The 27850-nt window shown below is 42.3% G+C and overlaps 3 protein-coding genes across 4 annotated transcripts; 1 reads left to right on the top strand and 2 right to left on the bottom strand.

The window, feature by feature from the left end:
* Positions 1–80: 80 nt before the first annotated feature.
* Positions 81–7074, bottom strand: fdft1 (farnesyl-diphosphate farnesyltransferase 1). 2 transcript variants are annotated; one of them, XM_047574318.1, is made up of 8 exons: positions 6870–7074; positions 5335–5432; positions 4119–4302; positions 3906–4034; positions 3432–3623; positions 2873–3049; positions 1889–2041; positions 81–1777 (listed from the first exon to the last, which is right to left on the bottom strand). In XM_047574318.1, exons 1-8 carry the CDS (start codon positions 6966–6968, stop codon positions 1556–1558), a joined length of 1254 nt encoding a protein of 417 aa, XP_047430274.1. In that variant the 5' UTR covers positions 6969–7074; the 3' UTR covers positions 81–1555. The 2 variants fall into 2 exon arrangements, with proteins under 2 accessions (XP_047430274.1, XP_047430273.1); XM_047574317.1 differs by lacking the exon at positions 6870–7074 and having other exon boundaries at positions 5335–6044.
* Positions 7075–7137: 63 nt separating this feature from the next.
* On the top strand, positions 7138–15980 carry LOC124999458. Its single transcript, XM_047574374.1, has 4 exons — positions 7138–7180; positions 8666–8831; positions 11534–11659; positions 13192–15980. The coding sequence occupies exons 1-4, from the start codon at positions 7138–7140 to the stop codon at positions 14333–14335; spliced, it is 1479 nt and encodes a 492-aa protein (XP_047430330.1). The 3' UTR covers positions 14336–15980.
* On the bottom strand, positions 14412–23704 carry gata4 (GATA binding protein 4). Its single transcript, XM_047574321.1, has 6 exons — positions 22948–23704; positions 18928–19094; positions 18697–18822; positions 17716–17797; positions 16759–16910; positions 14412–16546 (listed from the first exon to the last, which is right to left on the bottom strand). Exons 1-6 carry the CDS (start codon positions 23468–23470, stop codon positions 16421–16423), a joined length of 1176 nt encoding a protein of 391 aa, XP_047430277.1. The 5' UTR covers positions 23471–23704; the 3' UTR covers positions 14412–16420.
* Positions 23705–27850: the final 4146 nt, after the last annotated feature.

The raw sequence follows: 27850 nt of genomic DNA on the forward strand, positions 1-27850 counted from the left end.
AACAAAAAGCCAAACCGCGGCACGTTGTGCGAACACTGAACCTCTGCTGTTAATCACAAAAAGTCTAGTCTTCACACCGATTCAATTTTTTCGCCTCTTTATTAGTTCAAATATGTACAAATCAATGTCACATTACATAGCAATGTTTGTAGCTCTCCTTTGGCTCTGTACAAGGTTACTCTGCGCTAGCCTTTCTACTCACCAAAGCTGTGATAAGGACACTTAGCTAGCAATACGCGAAGTGCTGTTTCCGAATGGAGAATACATACATGTATCGAATGTTCTTCCAATATATTTGTCTTCTCAACAGTCCACATTGGTATTGCACATCCTTTGACCGAAATTCAAACTTAAAAGTGCAGAAACGAAGCTCTACGGTGAGTTGAAGTCGTTCTCGACGTCTGTGCTGACACGCTGCACTGGTGTAACTCTTTTTTTTTTTTTTTTTGTAGTGGGGATGTGTGAAGTAATCCAAATAAACAGCTATAACACTCTCTTCAAAGCCGCCAAGCTACACAGACTTTGTTATGTTAGCACACAACATTTTTTTAAATACCAAATTCATATATCCCATATTTTCATATCATATATATATGTACATACTATATTCTTTTATATGGAATATTATATGTATAATATATATAGATTTTTATCTATTTGTCTATAGCAGCAACATCTGTGTACTCTAAGGTAAGATAATTGTCAAGCGCCAATGGAGTTTGGTAGATCTGAAAAGAGCATATGTTGACATAAACACTTCAGTTTCCTGCTTGAATATCTGGCAGTGAAGCATCGATCATCTTCTGATATGATACGGTACATATCATACGTAACATATGTTATTCTTAGTATTATCATTTTTAGCTGGGCCTTGTTTTAATCTAATGAACCTTTGGGCTCCTCCCTGCATCTCCACACTGTGGTACATGATACACTGACCGACCTACCCCTTCAAGTGTTTCTCCCTTACAGACATAGCAACACGACACGAGAAATAAGAAAACTAACATCTGAGACTGAATTAAACAAAAAGCTTAATGAAGTTAGGTTACCGTGTTCCCCAAAATCCCAAAAAAAAATTGGCATTGTCATGTCTTGGGCCTTTCAACATTTCACTCAACTTAAACCAGAAAAATAAAAATGTTGAACAACTGAAATGTAATCAATCCAAATAATAACTCTAATAGTTGTAAACTAATCAAACAAAAAGAAGAAAAAAAAAGAAACATAAATATTGAATGACACAAAAAAAAACACCCTGAATTACTTCGATTTTCCATTTATGCTGGTGAATATTACCACACAAAACTGTGTGTAAACAGTTTAACCGGACACAGGATGGACTACCACAATTTAAGCTAATGACAGTGTGCTACCAGAACCCCCACCATAGTCTAGGTGTGTCCGTGGTTCTGTAAAACAGCCACAATCAAACAGCAAAGTGGGGGGAAAAAAATGCTTCAGATTCCCAAAGTCATAGGAGAACTGGAACTCCACAGTGTACACAGGGGCGACTTTAGTTTATATATCCCGGGAAAGGTGAAGGTGAATGGGTTCACTGTCCCTCGCCGGCTCCTTGCGTCTGTGCCGCTGTGGTGCTGAGGTACTGCCAGCTGAGAGCGGCGAGCAGCATGGCAGCAGACAGGTACATGGGAGACAGGTGGTGTGTCCTGGTGGCGAGGCTGGACTTTGACAGGGCGGACTTCTCTAGGATTATAGTCAGGATGTGCAGGGTCTTGTCCCGTGACGGGTCAGTGATGGTGACCTTCTGTAAAATCTGCAGGGAAAAAGAGAAGACAGCTCAGTGCCGGAGAACATAGAATCAAGAATCTTTTTTGTCATTTTGAGAACATAGCACACAGGCATTTAAATGCAACACTACGCCCACCTCCTGGCTGTACTGGGTGATGATGGTCTGCACTGCCCCCATGTTGGTGGCTTCCATCATGAGGGTGACGGCCTGCCCCTTTCTGATCTTCACCACTCCCTGGAACACCATGGGGTTGTTGTAGCACGCAGAGAGTGTAGCTATTGCCATCACCTGGTCAACAGAGGAACGACATCTTGTCCATAAATAAAGAGGTGTGCTGAAACAATCTACCAAATCGCCTAAGAAAAGTTCACAGTTGCATCATTTTTAAAAAGCAACAAATGCAAAACATTTGATATGTTATCTTACACCTGTCAGGCATAACATTATAACCACCTTTCTAGCTACACAGCTAAACAGTGTATTGTCACAAGATAGTCAAAGTTATTTACTTCTAAACTTCTGCCAGCGGTCATAATGTTATGCCTGATCAGTGTACGTATATACTTGTGCATGGAATATCTCTGGCCTTTTGACGAAAGAATCTGCAGAGCTCAGAGATCCCGCATTGGCATTTTTCGCCATTTCACACAAATAATTCATATAGAAAATATTCAACACATTTATCCCTATTTCATATAATTCCAAGTTGCAGATCTAGATTTAATAATATTAGATGAAGACTCTACAGATCCACGTTGCTAATTATGTATCCACTATGTGTAGGTGTAGGTAAGTGCCGATTGGTTTGAAAGAGTTAACTCTAACTGGGGTTCGCTCTAATACAAAGAACTTCTTTGTCCAGTATTTTCCACATGCGGAGAAAATCTACAATAGAACAAATAAAGACAAGAGCAATCTACATTTTCAAGCTGTTCCACGTATTTGATGTCAGTACCACTAGGTGGCAGCAGACAGCTACGACATGTAGCAAAGCTCTCTGCACCGCTGACGCAGAACCACGCTGGAACCACAGGGCTAAACTTTAACCGGAGGTGCTTGTGGCACAGTTCAAATATCGCTGCGATTGCTTTGTGGAGTAACTGTTGGAAGGTTTCCCACCTGTGGAATTGCACAGAAATTGAAGACGCTCTGGTTGCGCAGCCGAGACAGGTAGGTGATCACATCTGGGACGTGTCGTAGAGCATCAGTGACCAGCAGGTTGAGACAGGACAGAGCACACTCCAGCTTCTCGGGCTGGGCAAAATCCTCCAGACGACCAGCGAACTTACTCCAGGCCTGCACAGGGACACATCAAACGCTACATAGTAAAACATCATCACAGGAGGGACAGGGTTTCTTAGTCAGAGCTCTAGCAACACATGCAACAACTCGTTATTAAATGACTTGTTGCATGCATTACATTATTACACACCAGAGGCACATAATATGAACAGAATCTAGAAAATCAGTGCATTCTTCTGATTAAATGTCTTCATACCTTATCAAATAAACTAATATTTAAGTTTCAGTGGGTTCATTTTGCAGTAAAAACACCATTTGTACAAGCGTGAATTGCTCAACACGCACTGGAAACAAAATGAGCCCCACAGCGCTGCATAACTCTGAGCTGAGGTCGGGCACACAAACACGCAGACGAAAAAACGAACCAAATCTCTACCTCTTGTGGCCAGAAGTGACGTCCCTCCTGCGTGTCCTCTAGATAATCCCGGATGATGTTGGTTTTCTGGAGGAACAGGCCCATGGAGTTCGCCAGCTCGGTGTCTCGGCCCACTTCAGGATCCTCCAACTGGGACGCCGAGAAGAGCTGTGACAGGCCGATGCCGACTAGACCAGCGACAAAGTGGCAGTACTGCACAGAGGAAGGCAGCCGTTACGTGTGGGACAAAATACTGGTTCACCATCACACACACACACACACACACACAGCCCCTGGCATATCCTGAGGGGCTGTTAATTTGTCAATAGACTTCCTTAATTAAACATTTACACAACCTTCTGTGACCTGCTTAAACTATGGGCTGACTTTTCATCTCTTTTTGTTGTCCTGTCCTTAAAACTGCCCACACCAAAAGTCAAAATGAGCACCTATTTTTCTGTAGAGCACTGAGGTCTTCTATTTTGTTGTCTTTACCTTGTCCCACTCCTTCATAGATCCCACTTTCTTCTCCAGGAACTCAGCCATCCCCACTCCCATCCGGTGGCAGATATCCGAGATGACGTCTCTGTATTCCTGAGCGAGGTTTCTGAATTCCAGTGATATCTGCATTCAAATTGTAGCAACTGAATTTATTATCAATCCGTTGACGCAATGGCTCGTCGGGTGTCGTCATGCGGCGCTACTCACTGTGGGGAAATCCTCCAAGACCTGGCGATCTTTTTCATGGCTCTCGGTGAAGCACCAGTCGTCCTGATAAAGGTAGGTGTGGAAGTCGTTCAGCATGGGCACCTTCTTGTCCAGGGGGATGGTCATGTCGTCCTCCACTGTGTCCAGCGCGCGGAGCACCAGGTAGAAAATACAAACGGCGTGTCTGAATCGCAAAGACAGCAAAAAGGAGACGAGACGACTGAAGAATCTTTCACGTATAGAAAGATGAATGAAAAGTTGTCACCTATTCACTTTGCAAGCAGATCAGGTTATTCTTGACGGCTGATATATAAAGATGGATGTTTATACAGAGTTTCTTTACTGACAGTTCAGACCTGAATATTGAGTCTAAACTTGACAGCAGCAGCTGCGTGTTGTCACGGTAACATTAGTGGTTTAATTCCTGCTGCACATCATCAAATCACTGACACATATGACACCCTCCTACATGCCCGCTTCTTCGTAGTAAATGAAATTCCATCCATTAGTTAATTATTTAAGAGGAGATAAAAAAAAAAAAAAATAACATCAGTGTGCAAAAAGTCACTGCCACAGCCAAAACATTTCCAGCTGCTACTCTGCTTTGTCACTGTGAATTTATGTTTTGAGGCATCCTGACTGGAGACAAATTGAAAAACATGGAAATCTTCCTTTTGGAGCAGATACTTTGTCCGTTTGTAAATGTGCCAAATCAATAATAAAATTTCATCAATGTTTAATTATAGCCTTGATAATGTTTTATGGCACACTTTATCTGTACAGATTCTTAGCACTGACTGAAAAACAAATCCTAAAACTCTTAATATGGTGCAAATTAACGTAATTTGTGTCATTTAGATGACATTAATTCTTCTTTATTTCCCAAATAAAATAACTTTTGTTTATTTGTACAAAGGTTATGTACAATAAAGGACAGTGTGTGCTCATTTTAGAGTGACGCAAATCGCCGCAAACGCTACAAAAAGGTTGTGGATTGAATCCAAGCTTCTGTTAGTTTTTTTTGTTGGTTTGTTTTTTGTTTGTGTGTGTGTGAAAGTTCCAAATTCCACTGGAAATTTCTAACAAACTGCTGGAAATAGAGCACGCCAACCAACGCCCCTTATTCCTGTGCTTCACCAGAGAAAACATGCCTGCAGACTGCAGACACACCCCTCCTCACCTTAGCCACATGCACTCAGACCACAGATTTACTCACCTCAGCTCTCCGTCCAGAGCCTGGATCACGGCTGCAAAGCTGCGGCTGGTCTGGTTCAGGTATAGGTAACAGGTCCTAAGACTCACGCTCATGGACTCCTGGCAAGAGAGACAGAGGAAGACGGTTTGTCGGTGGAAGCCTGCGGGTCTGAGGGCGCTGGAGGGTCGGGCGGCCTCGTGCAGGCCCCGCTCCCCGAGCCTCCAGCCCTGCAGGAGGGACCGAGGAGCGGAGCCGCAGCCCCGCGGGGCGGCCACTGACAGAGAGCGCTTGAACACGGAGAGAGAGACTGGACACTTGCAGCAAGCTCCGGCCATGCGAAAACCTGGCCCTGCAACTACCAAGCGACTGTGTCCATGTCGACGCCACGGCTGGTGGGGAAGTTGGAAACGCGAAGTCCATGTAGAGGACACGCTAGGTGAAAAATCTTTATGGAGGACGTCGAGGAGAGTTAAATCAAGCGCCCCGCTGACCTTCAAACAACATAACCTCGGTGTTTGTATGCGTCGGGTGAGTGCAAAGTGTTTGTAGATCTGCTGTTACCGAACACTCACACTCCTCCCACCTCCGACCAAAACAACGCCAGCTGCACTTTCCCAGTCCGTTTCCTGGCTGCACAGCCCCACAACGGCCCCACGAGTCTACACATTAAACTGCCAAGGACTTATAACGCACTAGAAGTGTCATTGCACAGCAGGGTGCACGATACTAAAATACCGAATGTGCGTATGCAGCTCGCTAATGTTGTCTCTTGGGGATTAGCGCACTCACACAACCTCCTTCATTGGGTGTGATTCATACACATGAGAGCACATGCATCTTAAAAAATGCTATGTATAATCTCCTTGCGGATTAACACAGAACGTCAAATAATAGTTGTTAAAATGCAGAAGTAAATCAAGTTGTGTAAGGAAGTGTGCCGCGATAGTTGTGCGTTTTTCTGACCCCTGGTGGTAGACAGGGAGAATGACAGCAGCGTCTTTTTCATACAAATCTATCTACAACATTTTATCACAGATTTAATGCTACTGCCTGTCAAAATAAAGGCCCAGGAGAGACTACATGGTGTAGTATGTGCAGGCTCTGTCTCTTTACGGGTCACGGTGGTGTTAAAACATTGGAATTAGCCGAGGGACATGCGCACGGCATCTCTCTCCCCACCGGTGAACCCTCCAAGCTCATTATGTAACCTAAATCCCGAGTCAATGGTCATGTTGTACGTGAGCCAACTCAGGTTGAGAGCACACCGATCTAATTTGACACAGTCTAAGCAGCTGTGTTCCCACAGGATCATTTAGCAACAAAACAGCGAAGCCTACAAGTCAATCCATTGCAATACAGTGCTGCGTGTGTCTATCTTCCGCGTTGCAACAATGAAACAAATCCGACGCTCAAAAAAGAAAAAAAAAAGGTCAGCGCCGTGCGTGAACACTTGCGTGAACACTTGATACGTGAAATAAAGATCCAGCCGCACACAATCATTGAAAATCATCAGCGTTTTTTCATCATCAGTATTCTGAGAGATATATTTTACTCACATAATCCAACTTTGGCATGACGGCTTTACATCCCCCCATCTTAAACTTAAACAGGTTGAATATCTCCTCCGGGTGTCCCAGAGACTTCAGGATGTCCATGTTGCTTGCGTTGGTCGGCTGTCAGTCTGACAAACAGGTGTGTAAACGTGAAGAGGTGCTCTCCATCAACGCACGCCGCCGCTGAGATGCAGCAGCTCCATGGAGAGGAGACAGTTTTCCCCCAGAACGTCGTCAGATCGACCGGGCGTCTCTGATTGGTTGGCGCATCATGGGCTTAGAGCGCAGCGTCCAATCAGCGGCCAGAGCGTCTGGTGTGATGCCCCGCCCAAACAGGCTGTCAGCTGACCGCGGCTTCTGATTGGTCCGCCAGTTAGGCCAAAGTAAAACATACTTGTTCAATATAATTACCATAACCCCAGCAAAGACCGATACCTGCCGTCTTCTAGAGCAATTTATATCAAATTTTAGTCTGAAATATAGAGAAATGAAAACTCCTTACCTATATTATTGTCAGTGGAAAACATTTTGAAGTTAAATAACGACTATATCCGTTGTTGTTGGGTTTATTTTAATCAAATTGTATGAATAGTTTATGTCAGTACTGGTCAATTTCTAAATCAACAAACTTACTTACACAGGGCATAGCAATAAGAAAAAAAAGGTAGATATACCTCAGCAAAAATCATATGTTCATAAGACAGTTAAGAAAATCATCAAGAATTAAGGACAAGAAAGATGGAATGAAAAATTTCTTGTTCAATATGCATTTCATTTGAGAGTCAAATAAGGTTGCAGTAGGTCTCAACTACATGTGGAGTAAATCTTGTTGTGTCTGAGCTTTGCTGAGCTGCTTCATTGCCAAGTCTCCCATCGACAGGTCAATAGAGGACATAAAGTTCCACAATCCAAGTATAGAGAGTATTCTTAGCTCCCGGTTTTCTCTCCACTGTCACCTCTTTATGTGCAGTCTACCATATGGATATATGAAATACTCCAACCTAGGGGTATTTCACTACAACATGACTCTTCAGAATATTCTGTATTTCAACATAAAAATGAATCCAGTCATTCACATCATCAGATTTCCTGAAAGTAGACGAAGAGACATCCAACAAATGAGACGGAAATATTATACTTATGTGTATTTGTTTAGTCAAGAAACTTAGCCAGTATTACATATCGGTGAGGCACAAAAGTATGTGCAGTAAGTAAGGAATAAGTGTGTCAAGGAGAAATTATAGACCATATGCTCAGTAGTGCTTCCTACCACTGAAATGGGACTTCATTCCTTGTTTTATTTAACAAATTTAGGTATTCAGGTATTTCTAGCTCAGGAGGCAGAGCCGACGTCCAGTAACCGAAAGGTCAGTGGTTGGATTCCACCCTGTCCAAAGTCCGTTGTTGACACTTGACCCATCTTGCTCCGAGTGAACTCCTTTAGCCACACAGTCACGTCTCCGTCAGTCTGCCCCAGGGCCGCTGTGACTAATGAGGTAGCTTACCACCACCAGGGTGTGACTGTGTGAGTGAATGAATAATTCATACAACTGTAAAGCGCTTCGAGTGTCTATAATACGGGGCTGTATAAAGCCAGTGCATTAATATTTGTTTGCCTGGGTTCTCTTTGTCTACTTTCAGAACTTGAAAAATCATTTATTTGAAGAAATGTAAAAGGGTGAAAAGCTTTTTGAGCAGCACTTTGTGTGATGACACAAAACCGTATGGATCAGTTACAAAGATAATGACAATAATCCAGTTTGTTCTCTGTGTTTCCATCACCATCTGAATTGGATCAGTCACCAAACACTGCAAGAACAGACTGCAACAGGCTGTCGGGACTGCCAAAAAGATCCTTGGTGCCAACCTGCCCTTCATCCAGGACTTATGCACATCACACCCTGAACTTCACCTGTTCCAGGTCCTACACTCTGCTGGGCACGACAGAAAAACAACCAGACACAGGTACGCCGAACTTGACAGACAATCCTCCAACTCCTATTTTACTCATGTTGATTTCACAATGTCACAGAACTATAATATGTGGACGTCCTGCCACTGCACAACCATTAACACGGGGCAGGATGTGTAATAACCATGAGGTGACTGTACATGAAGGTCACAAATATCATGTTTTGGGTTTTAAAGATGTACCTAGATTAAGGTAAATTGCTCTAAAGTTTATTGGAATAGATCTTCAATAGAGGGCCGTGACCCCTAGGGGGTCCACAGAGGCAGGGGGGTCGCAATATGTTTGGTTGATTAGAAATTATAATAATAATAATAATTCTCTCACAAATTTAACCTTATTTAAATACACATCAGCATGAATCCAAGATATTTTAGTAAAGCGATGTACATTTGTTGGTGTTTATAAATAGCACTAGGCCGAGTTTAACATAGAACACATACACTCACCGTCCACCTTATTAGGTACACCTTGCTAGTAAAAGGTTGGACCTCCTTTTGTCTTCAGAACTGCCTTTATTCTTAGTGGCATGACATTCCTCAGAGATTTTGGTTCATATTGACATGATAACATCACGAAGTTGCAGATTTGTTGGCTGCACATCTATGATGTGAATCTCCTGTTTCACCACATCCCAAAGGTTCCTCTATTGGACTGAGATCTGGTGACTGTGGAGGCCATTGGAGTACAGTGAACTCATTGTCATGTTCAAGAAACCAGTTTGAGATGATATGAGCTTTATGACATGGAGCATTATCATGCTGGAAGTAGCCGTCAGAAGATGGTCCACTGTGGTCATAAAGGGATGGACATGGTCAGCAACAATACTCAGGTAGGCTGTGGCATTTATACCATGCTCAGTTTGTGTTAAGGTGCCAATAAAATATCCCCCACATCATTACACCTGCACCACCAGCCTGAACCGTTGATACAAGGCAGGATGGATCCATGCTTTCATGTTGTTTACACCAAATTCTGACCCTGCCATCTGAATGTCGCAGCTGAAATAGAGACTCGTCAGACCAGGCAGCGTTTTTCCAATCTTCTATTGTCCAGTGTTGGTGAACCTGTGTGAACTGTAGTCTCAGTTTCCTGTTCTTAGCTGACAGGAGTGGTACATGGTGTGGTCTTCTGCTGCTGTAGCTCATCTTCTTCAAGGCTGGAATGTGTTGTACGTTCAGAGATGGTATTCTGCATTCCTTGGTTTTAACGAGTGGTTATTTGGGTTACTGTTGACTTTCTATCATCTCCAACCAGTCTGACCATTTTCATCTGACCTCTCATATCAACAGGATGTTTTTGTCCACACAACTGCTGCTCACTGGATATTTTCTCTTTTTCAGACCATTCTCTGTAAACGAGATGGTTGTGTGTGAAAATCCCAGTAGATCAGCAGTTTCTGAAATACCCAGACCACCAACAACCATACCACGTTCAAAGTCACCTAAATCTCCTTTCTTTGCCATTCTGCTGCTCGGTTTGAACTTAAGCAACTTGTCTTGATCATCTCTACATGCCTAAATGCATTGAATTGCAGTCATGTGATTGGCTGATTAGTTATTTGTGTTAACAAGCAATTGAACAGGTGTACCTAATGAAGTGGCAAGTGAGTGCATAATAGGTAGGGGGGGGTCTCAGTCTCTTCATCAGTTTACGGGTCATTGGCCTGAAAAATGTTGGTTTAAGGGAAGCAGAAAAAGCTTGAGCCTGGCAGCTCTGTGCGTACCAGTCTTATCAGTGCAGTTCAAGAAAAACAAAAAGGAGCCTTTGTCCCTCTCTCCCCCTCTTTCCCTGGCTTTCTTGCGCCTGCTCTCTGTCACATTTGTTTTCATTTTTTTTTTTTTTTTTTTTTACAAAGGCATTTTTTTCCAGCAAAGTTGTAAAGGTGAAAACCAGTAGCGGTCAGGTGAGCTCACTTTCCTACTATTCCTGTCTGCCTGCTATGAGCGTCGCTTTAGGGCAAACATGCAAAAAAAACAAAATAAGAAATCCGAAACTCCAAAGTGTCATAAAGCTATAAAACCAAAGATCTCGTCTGGCGTGTTACTCTTTTGGACAGAGAACAAAGCAGAGAATCGCTTTCACATTCACATGACAAACTGATGTTTGCACGTATAGAGACCTTATCCAACTGGGTGGTTGTGGAAAAGAACGAACCTATTTTCAGAAACTTCCTAGGTTGATATTTAGTTTAATTTACTGTTGCTATCACCACACCTGGTCACACAGTAGTGTATTTTCCTTGAGGGCAACAGTTCTGAACTGCAGCCAATCTCAACATAAGTCTTAAATGCTCACTGCGACTTTCATGTCACATAATACAATCGATGGCACGCACATGCACTGACGCTTGGTTATGGGCTGTGCATGGCCTCTAGCATTGTGGAGAGGAGGAGCTCAGTGCAGAGAGTCTCAAACTCTCAAGGAAGCATCTCATTAAACGCCCTGCGAATCCAGGAGGTCTTGTCGCCTGTGTTTGCGAAGGCCACGACAAAGCAGTGGGGGTATTGTAGCTTAGAGGAGACTGAATGGATTCTCACATGTGAGTAAAGTCAGTTTTACTTATATATGTCCAACTGTGCCTGTTTTTTCTTGCGCAGGCTAATAAATTCTTTTAAACCTTCAGCCACGTCCATTCCTGAGATGTCTTCTGGGCGACGGCATGACTTCAGTAAATCGTCTTGGTTTTTTCTTTCAGGTTTTGCCATAAACGGCATCAGCTGGATGGTTATGAACAACAGCCTCCTACGAAGAAATGTCTGGACAGCGTCGCAACTGTGCTGGGCAGACCACACAACGCAGCTACACAACACACTTGGCTCGAGTAAGTTTCAAATGTTAATTGCGTGTTTTTAGGCAATATGGGCAATCTCAGGTTATGGTTACTTAGAAAGACGCAAGAATTCTGTGGAAAACTCCTTAAGATAACAAATCATAAAAACTTACCAGACTGGATGCTAAACTGATCACAGGAGGACTACTGCCAATGTACTATTATTTTAAATATTAGGGTGAAGCTGGCAAGATTCCTCCAAGAGCAAAGCTGAGCCAGGAAATCACAAAAGGCCCACGGAAAACAAGAGCGCACACAGCTCTCACCGCTTCTCCGTGCAATACATTTTGCTTCACATTTCGCTTGGAACGCCTCCAAACAAATCACAACTATTATCGGAAGCATTCATGAGACAGTGAAAGTGTACACCCTAGAGGCTTTGGCTTCCATTGGAGAGTGGCAAGGTGGAAACCAGCTACTGAGACTGAACAAGAGGGATTATTCTGCGGATGGGTTGAGAGACGGGGTCTTGTTACATCTGGTGTAAACCAAACACATAATGGTTCAAAAAGAGCATCATACCAGTGATTGAGCATGGAGGTGGCAGGGTAATGCTTTGTTGTTTCAGGGAGACAAAATGTTACACTAGAGCTCTAGATCCAATTGAAAATTCCTCCTGATGTGAGTTATATTTGCATGGATTGGACTATTATTTAGTCTGTAAAACAAACGATAGTGAAACATGGCATGGTGTGAAATTGTACCTGAAATAAAAAAGATGTAGTTATATATCTGGATTGTTTCAGGCCAACAGGGGTATTGACCTCCCACCCAATTTAACATCTTACATACCTCCTTTTATGAGTGGCTCGTCAGAACGGTTCTGGCTCCGAATGCATGAGCAACTGTTACCATTTCTCCTGGTATCAGTAAACCTTATTTCAACAGTCTTCAGTGCCATTTCCAACGACCTCGTCAAGGCATACAACAAAACTCATTTATTCTCAACACTTTTGTGCAATTAATGAAACAGTGAAACAAGCTCATCTTCAAATAGATCTTTTTTAAAAAAAACAATAAACGTTTTATTAGGTGTAAGATGGTATTTGTGCATTTTTGATCAGTCTGTTCTCTCACGTTTCATTAATTTTGAACTTGTTTGTAAGGGTTCAGTTGAATGACATTTTTTTTTTAACTCGCTGAATAGCTGAAGGCTGATAAAAAAAAAAAATCATAGACCATCTGACAAGTAACAAGGTGCAGGCCTGGACTGGAACTGAAATGAGCACCGAGCACATGAAGGAAGTGACAGCCCCTTTGAAATGTGACACTGAAAGTAACGATGCAATGGATGACTTGACAAAACTTTTTGTCATCACACTTTGATAAATATGCTTAGCTTTCTCACAAATAGTTTAAAGATTTAACAGTTTTTAATACTAAATGTTAAATAGTAAGAAAATCCACCTCATAGTGGCAACAAGAGTCCAATTATTTATTGATCTCATCCAGATTAATGTGTTTGTACTTAAGTTCTCACTGGTAGGCAGACGTTGTTCACATGGGATATTTCTGCATCGCAGGAGAAGCTGCGGTCATGCCTGCACACGTGGAGCATTTCCAAACGGGGAGACCAGACACCCGAACGACTTCACGAGCCTCTGCGTGCAGACGTCGTCCTGGGCTGACACACAGCGCGCCGTGAAGAAAGTCTTAGAGCATCTCAAACTCAACGCAGGCCCCGACGACTTCCTCCTCAGCGACTCGGCGAACGACAAGTTCCTGGGCTTCCACCGGGACATCAGCGACGAGTGCGGCGAAGACGACAGGCAGCACTCGTGGGCGGTCATCGAGAAACCGGAGGAGGTCATCATGTACGGGCCTTATTATCCTAACTACAACAGCGGAGAGCACAGCGAGGACGTCATCATTAGGCAAACTCAGGAGCTCCTGGAGGCTGGAGGTGCCGGTGGGGTCTGCAAGGTGTACGTTTTCACCATGAACAGCCCGTGTTTGGCGAGGAACACGCACCCGTGCATGCTCAACCTGGTTCACAAGGCTCATGAGTGGTGGAGAGTGTTTGGAGCTACGACTCACATTGGTTATGCGAGATCTTGGGGCTTCAAAGGAAGCAAAGAAACACTTTTCAGGGATGTGAACTACACACAGTTGCTGTGTATTAGTAAAAGCCTGGACTACGAGAGCTATGTCAAAGCAGCTGAAGAGAGCACTGATTTTAATACTTTGTGTGAAACCGTGTTTTGCGCTGCTAAGCGTCTCTTGAGACAGGGAGACGTCCCTTTCAGTGTGCAGAAGCAGGACTGGAAGAGCCACTTCAAACGTGTGCACACCGCTTTCGAAAGCAGGCCTGAGGACGAGAAAGAGGCCCTGACGCAGGAAGTGAGCGCCGCCATCGAGGCCGCGGAGGTTCTGCTTTCGGGAAAACCCGAAAACTACGAGGAACATTTGGAAAGCGGACGGGCGTTCGCACGCACCCTCGGCTCGCGAGCGTGCGACGGAGACCAGGATCAGATCAGGCTCACGTTCCAGCAGTGCTGGACGGAGATGGTGCAGGACAAGTATGCAGAGTTCGTCAGGGAGAAACTGAACGAAGACTTCAACCAGTGCACCGTCCGGCTGTTTATCAGTGATATTCACGAGTTCACTGAGGAGTATCTGCAAATTGGGAAGGTGCAGTTCCCAGAAAAAGATGAAAAAACACAGTGACACAAAGACAGTCTGTGTAAGACGTGTTTTGATGTTTTGTCCTGTGTTTGAAAGAAACTGAAAGACACCACCATTATATATTATTCACATTACGACAGAATGTCTTTATTAGTCTTTACCTGCAATACATCACAATTATACTGGAGTGGACTTTTTACATATAAGCTCGTATAGTTGTTGGTGTTTTTGTAATTACACGTGGCGGTTTTCCACATTTACATTGCTACCATACTGTACAGCTTAACAAACAGCCCTCACACAATAGATGAAAATTACATGATAATGTTGTTGGGAGTCGGGGCTTTAATAATAAATACTAGAAGGATTTTTTTTTAATGTTTTTTTTTTCTTTAAAATAAGTCTAGTGGATGTATGTCAGCAGCACGCGCTTGTGTCAGCAGAGGGCGCCAAACTCCATCCACGTCACATTCGTCAAGCGCAACACTCGTGCTGCGTAGGTAGTTTATCATGTGTTATACAATGTAAGAGATTGAAATACTGACACGTATGTTTTCATGCATGATATGAAATCTAAATGCAAACAGTTAAACGGATCCAGAGACAACGGGGAGCCGCTGTCGCTGCAGCAACCAGAAGATTGTGTTCACCTTTCTGTGTAGAGGGGTCACGTGTGTCTTGTTGCAGAGAGTTTACTATTAATGTTTATGGTTAATTTTTAGAATAAGATTCGCTGTAAAATTAATACTTTTTTTTTTTTTTTCCCCCTTTGTCGCAGCAGGAAAAATGCAGATGAAATTAAGGAGAGACACCAGGTCAGTTTGTGAGATTTTGGGCGATTCTACATCAGTGACATGACTTCTATCGGAGTAATGGTAAAGAGAGCATGCAGAATGCAGGCGGTGTTTATTTTAATGCAGTTTGTCCATAGGATAATACCTCGTTTAGATATTTAAACATTAAATGTCAAGAGTTGCAATACATAGAATTATACAGGAATGTAAATCATCAGCTGATCTCTATTAGTCTCAAGTAGCTATTTTTTATGCCTGAATTTAAGCTTAATTTGGCTAAAAACTTTATACTCCTACCATAAATGTCTATTTCAGTATTTCAGCTCCTGACAGTTTTGTGACACTGGTAGAGTGATAAAAAAATATGAAAATAATCATTTTAAAAAATCCAATGTTCATATTTCTGTTAAGTTAATGTTTGCAAATTAGCACATATTTGAACCAGAAAATACCTCAAACTTATTTGTCTTGAGATAATAATGTAATAATAATATAATTATTCAACAGGGGGTGTTGAATTGTTATATTTTTCCCTTACTGACCTGTGATGTCTCACCTTAATAACACAACAACACTGAAAGAGTCGCTTTCCATCCATGGTGACTCCAGCTGGCAATAAAAATAGGATCACGGTTGAATTATAAATAAATCGAAATTGGTTAAATCCCAAATAGTTTGCAACAATCAGGGGACTGAAATAATTTTAATAAAAAACTATACCAGAAGCGTTCAATAGCAACGATGTGCCAGTTCCTCTGGATTAAAGAAATATCTCATGGAGGGATATAACTAGGTTTTTAAGAGCACAAAAAAAAACTTTTATTTTTTTATGTGTTGTTAAGTGGATGCTGCTGTATCTTTAAATTAAACGTATATTTAATTTTTTATGTGAACTGACCTTTTAAATACACTTCCCTTCATATGAAGTCTCCTTTTCATATATATTTTCTAAACGTGTCATTTCTTTGGCAAAATGTCAACAATCATATGCAAATGATTACAATGATGAAACCATGTATGATATAAAAACTGTTACTTGTCACCGTGTTACAGTTAACGCCTCTGCGCCGCCGTCGTAGCAGAGAATGACAGGAATCGTCCTTTTATTTCCAGACTTACTTCGGACGCGAACGTCATTCAGTCCCTGGTGGCCGTGGGTGCACTCGCAGTCCAGATCTCATCTTATCTGTCGTGGCTCCCACGTTTCCGTCCCAGATCTCTGAAAGAAACGGTGGAACCGTCCGAGCAGCAGTCCGCTGTAGAAACTTGGTCTCTCGGGAGAGTTTTAGAGCAGTAGGTAGTTTTTCTGAGATGTTGGGCGACGTGGTCTCGTCTAAGCCAGGATTAGGTTGTTCCAGGGCTCAGGTTTGGAGCCAGAGGACCCGCTGTTGCCCCCGGGGGACATCTTGATGGGGATGGCCCCTCCCTGAGCGGTCATGTAAGCAGGTAGGGCTGAAATCTGGAGACGCAGGAGAAGGGTGATGAGCACAGGAATCTTTTGCTTCAGTCTGGTGAAGCTGCATTCGTCTCGTCAAAGTAAAACAAAGGCGTCATCACCCCTTTCAGATCGCTTTATGAGTGTCTAGCTCTTCTGTCAACGCAAACCACGGCTTCTCATAAATCAGCGAGTGTGAATGCGCTGTGGAATTCCTCGATCGAAGCGCCTCTCACCTGCGTGTGCGCGCTGTGGTGTGTGTACAAGCTGTGGTTTTCTGGCTCTGTCTTTATCTGGCGAGGCTCCTCTGTGGTGGTGGTGCTGGTGTTGGTGGAGGCGCGGGGAGTGCTGCTGGGTGTAAGTGGAGTCCCCTCACTGCCTGGAGTCCCTGTGGGGTTAAATGTACCGACAGTGAACCAAAGTTATGACGGTTGTGTGTTTTCCATTTGTTTTAACTTTAACCATACATTTAGTTTCAAGTCGGATTGCAGTTTGCTTGTTTCTTTTTCATTTTTCATTCATTCTTTCATTTTAATTTTAGTTTTTTTCCCACATAATTGATCTAAAACACACCGATCAAGCATAACATTATGACCACCTGCCTAATATCGTGTAGGTCTCCCTTGTGCCTATAAAACAGTTGTGACTCTTCAGAGAATGGACATGGTCCTTTTGATGGTGTCCTGTGGTTTCTGGACACAGGATGTTGCTAGTGGGGGTCTTTGGGTCCTATGGGTTGAGTGGAGGGTCCTCTGTGGATCATCCCAACTTGATCAGTTTGGGATCTAGTGAATTTAGAGGCCAGGTCAACACCTTGTGCCGTTTTCCATGTTTTCTGAATTACACCCACACTGTTTTGTGTGTGTCAGCCTGCATCCTGCTGGATATGGCTGCTGCCATCAAGGAGTGTCATTGCTGTGGGGTGGGGGTGCCTTGTCTGGTCTAGGTGGGTGGTACATGTCTAAGTACTATCCACATGAATACCAGGTGCAGAAGTTTCCCAGCAGAACACTGAATTGTCACAAGATGCTCATGTTATTTACTTCTACAACACTGGTCATAATGTTTTGCCTGATCAGCGTATTCATCCAAGTCTCGCCAACATTTTTCCACATACTTGAAATGCTTTTGTAATATCCATACCTGCAGATATACACTATATAATCACATGTATGTGTGTGTGTGAAGCTCACCGGTTTGGGACTTGTTGAGGTTCTTGGGTTTGCGTTTGCGGGTCTGGATGCCCTCTTTCTTCATAGCCAGAGGCCGAGGGACCTGTTGAGACACCAAGACAAACAAAGAAAGGGCCATCAGTGTATGTGTCACATCTACATTTACTTCACTTTGTACAACATAGATAAAGGTTTAAAAAAGGTACATAAAGTGCTAGAGAGGTAAAATAAAAGAAATAAATTAAACAAAAGCAACAAAACAAACTGGGCTTAGAAAGAAAAAGAAAAGAAATAAAATACAATAAAATAAAAAAAAATAAAAATCAACTTAACAACAAAGTTAAGTTGATAGTGTAACTCAAATAATTTGGGTAAAATTGGGAGTAAAAGTGTCGATAAAATAATACATATAAAAGGAGGCTATTATGAGTCTTGGTGTATTACAAAGGACTTCAGTCTGAAAATTAATTAACGATGTCTATTTTTGCTAAATGAAAATATGAATTCCAAAGTATCGGACCTAAGTGAGTAAAAGAAAAAGTGATCTACAGTATGAGGTTAACCCTAACCCTTCAACGGGGGGTGCGCGGAGGTACTGCAGGGGGTGTCGCAAACTCTTTGGTTGATTAGACAATCTTTCTGTACAAATTTAAATTTCTATAAACACAAATGAACATGAATCAAACATATTTTAGTAAAGGGATGAATGGATTTATATATACAGTTATATCACTGTATATCTGTATGTTTCTGAATATTTGAACCTGTGTATTATTTGAATAGCTTAATAATAAGTGCAAAATGATGATAATAATGTATATTTATAAATAGCACTAGCCCAAGTTTAATATAGAACACATATAGTAGGTAGTATAGTAGTAGTATATAGTAGGTCACTTTGGGGGTCCTTGTCCTCCCTGCCTTAAATCAGAGGTTCTCAAATATCGTTTGTTAATATCAGGACTGGGCTGTGATGGATTTGTCAGAACACTCTTATCTCACCCCGTGGAGCTTCATGTAGAGCCCACAGGCGTTGCAGACCGGCTCCCCCTCTGCGTTTCGTCGCCACAAGGTGGTGGTGGTGGTGTGACAGTTGGTGCAGGACAGGCCCACCCTCCTGGAGGCCGACTGCAGGCAGATAAAAGGCATCAGTCAATCGGTGAAAGGGCAAGAGAGGGGAAACCGCATTTCATTTGATAAAGAAGAAAAGTGTTTCTTCGTGCCGTCACCCACCAGCCGCCTCTGGGGTTTGATGAGAGGTCTGTTGATGCCGTTCATCTTGTGGTACAGTCCGCAGGCGTTACACAGGTAGTGGCCAGTGCCATCCCGCCTCCAGAGGGGGGTCGACATCGCCCCGCAGTTCACACATTCCCGGCCCTCGGCGAAGTCGTCGAACAAATCTGAGAAGAGAAACGACAACACAAAAACTGAGTTTTCTGAGGGAAGTGTCCCTCTTACTTTATCATCAGCTCTTGGTTGGAACAGTTCTATGATTCTTAGAGAAATCAGCCTACTTTCCACTCTGTTATTTAACATTTTGCTGCACAGTCACACTCTGTGCTGTGGCATTCACACACCAGCAGGAGGCGCAGGCTGCGGCCACGCACCAGCAGCCTGGAATCCCTCCTTATCTCACAGCTCCTCTCCAGATAAAAGTCGGCTGGAAATAGAGATGGAATAGATCATATTCAAATACCGACTCCGTGTCTATCACATCTCTTTCTCCCTCTCAGATAGCATCTGATAAATCTAATCCTCACTCTCTCATGTGGCACATAACAGAGCGTGTCCCAAAACCCACTTAGCCGCTCAAGACACGGGACACCCATCTGTGGAGCGGATGAGACAGCTCGTCTTCACGTACCACCGGCACAGTTTGCAGCGTTTATCTGAGCAGAGAATACCTAAATGACATCATAATGTGTTTTTAATCGCACACTTAATTACTCTTCTTCTGATAGCACAAATCTGGCCCGCGTCCGTTCCCCCATCGCCACGCCAGACGCTCCGTCTCCCGTGCGCACAGGCCTCCTCAAGGCTGGGAGCCAAGCGGGGATGGCAGGGCGCGCTAACCTTGAGCTCGGCGGCGGTTGTAGCCAACACAAGACAGCAACACAAGACAATACACAAAGGGAAAACCCTTTCGGCGTCTGTCTGAACGCGGGTTTATTTTTTTCCTCACTTTCGCAAATGTCAGTGTGTGTCTTTATCGGGGTTTGAAAACACAAACACTTTAGGAGGACAAAGGTGAAAAGAGATATAAAAAGCATTCGGATGTGACATGTCTCTGCAACGCGGTGTTTTTTTTCAGTCACCTCAGGGGAAGAGCTAATGAAGGGCTTTGTTTTACTCATAATATTTATAGTAATATTTCACTTTCATTCCGTTTATGTCTGCATGTTTTGTTTTTTGTTTTTTTTTTGCCATTTAGAGACTCCACATAATACAATTGTCTTAATGTGGTGCATGCAACTTGATGGCATAAGAAATAACGTTACATTACTTGTGACGCCTGTAATGCACAGCAAGAATAATTTTGTGCACAAAGGTAATTAAGTAAAATTTATTCATGGAAATTTTAAGTTTGTCCACTTGACAAGAATGCTGTTATTCAAAAATGTATAAATAAATAAATATGTGCTTTGTAAATGCTGTATTAACTAGATCCATCTGAAGGAGTGCAAAGCTGCTAATAAATGAATGCAAGTGATAATAATTTAATACTAATAAAAAAATATGAAATCTATTAAATTATTTCAACTAATAAAAAAAAATGTGGAAATGCTTTATATTTAGATTTTTTTTTAATTAGTAAAATTTTGACTTTGCTTTCCAGCTTGTTGCTCATCAAACTAAGTCTTTTTTGTCTTAACCATTTTATTTTTTATTGCAGTGCTAAGAGATGAATGATAAAAACTAAAATAAAGGCTTTTATCTATTGGTAATTTACAATTAAAACTGTGAAAATTGTACCTTTGAATCATCTTAATTAAATCTGAGCACAGTGATTATATTAAGGTATCAGTGAATATATAAATTATACTAATAGCTGAACGTTTTAATAACTGGAACTTTCTAGTTTTTTCAGAATAAATGCATTTGTTAATAGTTGAAGTGTTGCTTTAAGCTCTGACTAAAACGTTCTACCTCGTTTTTATGACACATTTGATTTCTTTGCTAAAATTAGGCTAATAGCACTGAGCATACTGGATATGACGAGTGTCCTCTTTTCCTTTCAGTTCAACGATTCACTTCTTCTGTTATTCAACCGCAGAACAATGGGGTTTCACCGAATGAATCACCGTTGCCACTTAATCAAACAGCAAAATGTGATTTAATTTGGTGTGATTGCAAAACAATGACTCTGAAAACAACTGCAAACAAAAATGATCAAGAAGCTTTTGGAGGCGGCTGTAATGATCTGAAGAGGCCAGATTGGATCAATGCAATCATCTCACATTCTGTCTGTACGCCTTTGTGTGTGTGTGTGTGTGTGTGTGTGTGTGTGTGTGTGTGTGTGTGTGTGTGTGTGTGTGTATGTGTGTGTGTGTTCTTCCTTCATCAAACCGTTCAGGGATTTGGTCTCATAGATGGAAACCTAAATAACCACCACACAGGTCGCCTGTTTATTGACCGAGAGGCAGTGGCTGATATTTAAGAAATGAGGAAGTAATTAGCTATTAGTCAACTTGAAATAACTGTGACCCAGGCCAGCTGATTAAGTTCTGGGCTGTGTGATACTGAGAGGAAACGCGTTCAAGTACATAAAGGAGATGAATGAAAAGGCTTTTGGGTCCCTCGTCACCCTGCAGCAGATATAGCAGATAACAGGAGAAACACAGGTCATACAGGCACAAGGCTGATTAGTAATGTAGACTACACAATGTGGATGTGGCAGTCACTGAAAATCTGGCAACCTAAGCAAAACCAATGTGTTGTGAAACCTCTATCATCCTCATGGTCCAGAGTACACCGCAGCCCGGCAGCCACAGGCCAAATTCACATCCAGCACAGAGGCGCAGGAGACCCACCGGTCTGATTTTAGCTTTAGCCGGAGGCCGCCGAGGTTATATTTGTATTGCATTATCAATCAGAAAAGAACACACCGTCTCCTCGCTGCGAAATAAAAACAAGACTATTCATAAACTTGTATGAATGAGACTCTCTTCATGTCAAATAAATCAGATCTGATCCAAGAGGCCACAGTCAAACACAGCTCATAAATCACAATCCCCCCCATAAACTGCCTTATCATTTCTGTTAAATATTAATTCCCGCCTCACCAAGAAACCATCTCATGGATTCATAATATATGCAAATTGTTGTGTGTTGATTATTTAATATAATAAACAGCTGTAAGTCTGGCTTGATAATACATCTCAAGTCACTGTCGGTTGCACCTTGCATATTTTTATACACACAGTAACTCTGTCTCTTTCATTTTCGTTTGATTTAATTAAAAAATATATATATAATACAAGTAAAAAATGAACTATTTTGTCCCTTTTAGAGCAGCTACCAAGTAACGTATATCTTTTCTTATTAATTTCATCAAATCACTTAGTGAGACATTTAAAAAACGACTCCATTCGCCTTTATTGAAGTTTAGGCTGGTGCATTTTTAATTTTAGGCCACATCAAGCTACATATGAGGCTAAATTTGACTGGTGGGTAATATATATATAAAATAAAATAAAAAACAGAAGGCAACAGATCTCGTTTCATTTTCACCTTGGCGTTAATTTTCCCTCAGCGGGATTTTTTATTTCTCTCTCAAAATAAACCTTTAAAAACACAACTCACACGCAAAGTCCAATGGATTCGTTTTTATAGGAATATTTCTCACAACTGTCCGAATTAGGAATCGCCAATTTAATCCTGTTGTTACTATAAAAGAGGTTTTCCTGTAAAAATTTGGGCCTTTTCTATAACAGCAATATTAACAGGATGAGACATCATATAATAATCCTGTATTGCAGACTAATAATTTAAGATTTCTCCCGCAGCAGACTGCTCCGGAGAAAAGTTAGGTTTTCAGCCTCGCTGCTAATTCTTTAAAATTAATTTGCAATAAGTGTCAAACCCCACTAGCATGTAAATTAATCATACATAGTTCTCTTTTTTTCCATCAAAGTCATTTGTGTGTTTTCTCTTTTTGGTGACGGTGAAGCTGGTTGTGTGGAAAGATTTTCAACGTGATTCCTGCTGATATATATTTCAAAAATATTTGTGACCTATCTTTGTGGTGCTCACCTATGTTTGGGTGCCGTGTTGCGCATGGTGGAGCTCCTGTTTGGAGACCGTGGAGGACCGGGCTGTCGAAGGGGGGCGCAGGCCACGTTCCGCCCACGTTTGGGCTCATGTAGGCCGGGTAGGGGCTGTGGTACGACCCGCTGAGGCCCCTGGCGCCGTAGTGCTCCCTCCCGTTGGCAGAGATGTTCAGCGGGCTGGTGTAAGAAACTGCCGTCTCCCGCACCGTGGCCACCCCGGAAGACAGAGGCGGGCTGGTGGAGAAGGTGAAGCGTGGAGACACCGGGGAGTGGTTGTATGTGGGCACCGAGTCGGCGCCCGCCTGCGCCCAGGCAGAGTGGCTCGACACGGGGCTGCTCTGCTGCGACGCACCGGGCGTCTGGAGGTAAGGCAGCGCCGGAATCATGGGGGTGACGACCCGGGTGGTGGGCACGTAAACCGGAGAGGTGCCCGCCGAGGCGTTGTGGAGAAATCCGGCCTCATAGGAAGGGGGTCCGTGGTTGGAAGTCATTATGCCCTGGTACATATCCTCACTTTGACGCTGGACATCCGCGTTGACCGAAGAGGTAAGTGAAAGCGTGGATGCAGTTACGCACAGGTTTTTACTGCGTGTTACCGCAAAGACATGCGGCTTAAAATAAGGCAGAAAAGCCTCTCCTCAAAATCTGCTGCTAAGACGAACAAAGCGACCGCAACATTCAGAAAATTAAAAACAAGCGAGGAGAGAGGACACATGAGAGAGGTGGAGGAGGAGTGAGAGAGTATTCTGTGTGATCAAGATCCAGCTGTTATCATCTCTCTCTCTCTTTCTCTCTCTTTCTCTCTCTCTCTCTCTCTCTCTCTCTCTCTCTCCAAATGTCAGAAAAAAAGTGTGAACATTTTAAGGGAGGTTAATAATTTCGCAGATTGTCATATATAATTTTTATGGAAAGCGTGGATTTTATTATTGCAAATTGCAGCCAAGTCTTTCTTCTCTTACTTATTACGTCCTTAAGTATTATTAGTCTTGATACATACTATTTTCTTCTTCTTTTTTATAAGTAGTTATTTAATAGTTATTGTTTCCATCTGAAAATAATTACTATTACATATAATATAGCCCAGATACAATATGTTAAAACGTTTTTATGAAGAGTTAGGCTGTTAATTACCACATAAAGTTTGGACCTATAAAATAACATCATATAGTTTTCTAAATCTTTGTCTAATGTGGAATATTTGTATAAAATGCTTTCGAACAGTGAACAGTAGAGTAATTTTATCAAGCTTTAAGTGCGTAAAAGTCTCTTTAAATCATCAGTTAATTGAAAAAAAATTGATCTTTTTTATTTTCGTTAATTTGAAATAGTGTGAACAATAATCTATTGTTCTAAATGGTTTCTTTCACTTTCTCTGTTAAACAAAAAAATAAAGAAAAAATGCTTCTTGTATTTTGAACTCTTTTCCCATCGGATTTTAAGTTACACTACGTCAATTTGTGCAAAACGAGTTTCGTAAATATTTGTGGCATTTTAGCTGTTTTAAAATAAAACTGAAACCTCAGATAGTAGTATTAGTGCAAAAGAAAATATGCTATTGTGGACATTTATTTTATTTTATTTTTTTGTGGAAAGCGCCCATGAGATTAGTGCCGCCATTAACAATATATTATTGTTGTTGAAAAGCCAATGCACTGGATAAACAGCTATGTGTAGCCACGTTATAAGAATTATTTTCTTCACAAAAGTTGTGACGCAAGGGGGTGAGGTCAAACAGTTCATTGATTAAAAAAAAAAAGATTTTTTTTGTTTTTGACGTTCGCGCTTTTTCCTCCTTTTTCCTCTTTTTTTAACGACACAATGAAAAATGGCGCTGCCTTAGTCGGAAGTGTCCGGCGGCTGTTGTGCTCATGAGGACAGATTTATACCTGTCATCGACACCAGTGGACATAAACACACGAGGCCACTTCATTGTGCGCCACTTCCCACTGACAGCGTTGAATTATGTAGATGTAGTTTGAAGCAGGCTAATGAAGCCTAAAACAATGTGCGTGTGTGCGTATGCGTGTGGAGGGATGACGTTCAATAATATACATTATGATAACGCATTTATTTTTTCCAACTGACGAGCCAAGAAACATCCCAAATTAGTGATTAAAATGTTAAAATGGACAGAAAAAAAAAATGTTGTTTATATAATTAGGAGCCCATCCCAGCTGAATACAATGGAATATAATTTAAACTAATCCTTATTCTTTGACACAGGTGATATTTCAGGTGACATTAAAAATAAAACAAAAAGAGAGAAAAAAGAGACAAAATACACCGACCTTGACTCTGCTTTATTTATCTTGATCTGACGCAGCCAAATGGACAGAATATATAGGGTGCAATAAAATAAAAACAGAATTACATTGACAGATAAGGCTCTGAATCATGTACGACGCAAGTGCCGTCAAGAAGGTCACCGCAAATATGGACTAATGTGCATGAAAATATGCATCTATGAAACATCAGTGATATTTAAATTACGTTTTAGTCTTCATTTTCTTTCTCCAAACCCACTCTCGTAGCAGTGGAGACCAACAGTATTGCCTCGGTGGAAATGGGGAACTGTCATCAATGTGTAACTTCAGGCTGATAACGTGGCCACCAATTGCTGGCTAATAATATCAAGGTGTGTAGGCCTGAGGAGGAGCGAAGCATCGCGTCAAAGTCGGAGAGGCTTTGTGCTTTTATGGCTGCGGTCAGGTTCACGTGTGTAATAAAATGTAACCCTTCGTTAAGTTTCTATACGTCTGCAGCCTTTGCTGCGGTGAAACGTTTCCAAAAATACTGAGAAAAATACGCAGTAACTTCGCCCCTTTTCTTTTCTGTTATTGTACAGTGTGGGTTTTGTTTTTGTGTGTTTGTACATGCCAGGCTGTAGCACTGACAGTGACAGAGGCCAGAGCCCAAGTAAACTGTGTGTGTGTGTGTGTTTACAACAATGATGCTGTGCAACCGTATGTGTGTGTGTGTGTGTTTGCTGTCAGTGTGTATGAATGAGGAGGTGCTGGGTGAGGGACTAGATAGAGATGCTGGTATGTGTTGGACAGCAGACGGTTGCTGAAGAAGGTGTGTGTTTGTGTGTGTGTGTGTGTGTGTGTGTGTGTGTGTGTGTGTTTGTGCGTAGTGTGGGAGCCAGGCACCAGGAAAACTGTCCCCGTCTCGGCTGGGGCAAAGATTCAATCATTTGGGGTCGGTGACTTACTTTGGCCCTTCTTCCTCACACACACGGGCGCACAAACGCGCACACACAGAAGCGAGGAGACTCCTGGCTCCAGGAAGAGCACTTCAAATGGAGCAGCAGGAAAACCCTGAAGGAGGAATGATATGAGGCCGACACACACACACACACACACACACACACACACACACACACACACTCGTCAGTCACTGGTAGCGCTCGGTATTCCTCGTTGGTCTTTTCGCTTTGCAGAGTAAGCAGAAAGTATTCACTGGTGCGGCCTTTCATCTTCTCTGCATCTGCTTCTGCTGACGTCACCCGTTTGTCTCGTTGTATCTCATCAGATTGATGTGCAGCTCGCGAGATAGAGATGAAGGTGAAACAGTGTAAATCAATGTCGGCTCAAACAGGCCCACGAAGACCTCAGGTTTCATCCGGCAGCTTCGTAATTCGTCCGTTTAACGTAATTTCACAACTGTCCTTTGGTTTTTTAAATACTTCCAGTTTTTAACACGTGATCTTATTTGTTATATTATTATCATTATTTTACACTCCACCTGCTTGATTGCTGCTTTGGACAAAAATCATCTTTGTTTCTCCACTTTTATTTACAATTAAATGAATTTAGTTAAATTTTTATAATTCTAGTTTTACTTATTTGACTCCAAACTGACACGAAAACTTTACTGGTGATAGAAAATCCATTTGCTCCCTTTACTATATAAGTAAAAGCTCACATTTGATGTGGACATTTCCCTATTCATCGACTTACAATCAAGTTATCATCATCAACTTATTCCACATTATACCGACCAGGCATAACATTATGACCACCTTCCTAACATTGTGTAGGCCTCCCTTGTGCCTCCAGAACAGTTTTCTGAGGGCGTCCTGTTCTGTACAGCAACACAGTGTTGTTAGTGGGGGTCATTGGGTCCTATGTGTTGAGGGGAGGGTCCTCTGTGGACCATCCCACAGATACTTGATCAGTTTGAGATCTAGTGAATTTGGACGGCTTTCGTGTCTGTATCAGGCTGCGTCCTGCTGGGGATGGTAGCTGCCATCAAGGAGTGTCACTGCTATGGGGTGGGGGTGGGGTGGGTGGGAGTGCCTGGTCTGGCCTAGGTGGGTGCTACATGACTAAGTAACATCCACATGAATGCCAGGTCCAAAAATTGTCACAAGATGGTCAATGTTATTTACTTCACCGGCCCGTGGTTTTAATGTTATGGCTGATCTGTGTACATATCACACTGTGTCCTATGCAAATTCAAATTTCACTTTAAGCTTCAGTAATAGGTAACTCATGCTTCTGTCTGGGTTTCTAATAGCTAAAGGGAATAAACAGCCGCTCCACATTGACATTAAATCATTTTTATTTGTGTCGGTGCAGCTTTCTTGTCGAATCAGGCTTGGACGCGAGTGCAAATGTGCAACGACCGTCTGTGGATTTGCGTGTTATTCTAAGGTGTTTGTATGTTATGCTTGTGGATTTAGCCTGTTTGCCCAGGTGAGGTCAGACAGTCACTCCGGGGAGACGCAGCTTTTTTCTCAGCGAGACACCTGGGCTTCAGCGACACAAGTCATCCCTCTCTCAGACCAACACACACACACACACCCAGACACTAACTCAGCATTAACTCGGAGTGTGTTTTTGAATAAATTATTAACTCCTCGGTTGCAGGTTCTCATATGTGAC

Source organism: Mugil cephalus, chromosome 21 (assembly GCF_022458985.1).
Source record: "Mugil cephalus isolate CIBA_MC_2020 chromosome 21, CIBA_Mcephalus_1.1, whole genome shotgun sequence".
Taxonomy (NCBI): Eukaryota; Metazoa; Chordata; class Actinopteri; order Mugiliformes; family Mugilidae; genus Mugil; species Mugil cephalus.

Excerpts from the sequence above, each read along its gene's own strand:
- gata4 (XM_047574321.1), bottom strand. The coding sequence starts at position 23,470 with ATGTACCAGGGCATAATGACTTCCAACCACGGACCCCCTTCCTATGAG. Across the intron at positions 19,095-22,947 it reads AACACGGCACCCAAACATAG|ATTTGTTCGACGACTTCGCC; the intron begins GTGAGCACCACA and ends TTCTCTTCTCAG. Across the intron at positions 16,911-17,715 it reads CCTCAACAAGTCCCAAACCG|GGACTCCAGGCAGTGAGGGG; the intron begins GTGAGCTTCACA and ends TTAACCCCACAG.
- fdft1 (XM_047574317.1), bottom strand. The coding sequence starts at position 5,648 with ATGGCCGGAGCTTGCTGCAAGTGTCCAGTCTCTCTCTCCGTGTTCAAG. Across the intron at positions 2,042-2,872 it reads ATTTCTGTGCAATTCCACAG|GTGATGGCAATAGCTACACT; the intron begins GTGGGAAACCTT and ends TCTGTTGACCAG. Across the intron at positions 1,778-1,888 it reads TCACCCAGTACAGCCAGGAG|ATTTTACAGAAGGTCACCAT; the intron begins GTGGGCGTAGTG and ends TTTTCCCTGCAG.
- LOC124999458 (XM_047574374.1), top strand. The coding sequence starts at position 7,138 with ATGGGCTTAGAGCGCAGCGTCCAATCAGCGGCCAGAGCGTCTG. Across the intron at positions 8,832-11,533 it reads AGAAAAACAACCAGACACAG|GTTTTGCCATAAACGGCATC; the intron begins GTACGCCGAACT and ends TTTTTCTTTCAG. Across the intron at positions 11,660-13,191 it reads ACACAACACACTTGGCTCGA|GAGAAGCTGCGGTCATGCCT; the intron begins GTAAGTTTCAAA and ends TCTGCATCGCAG.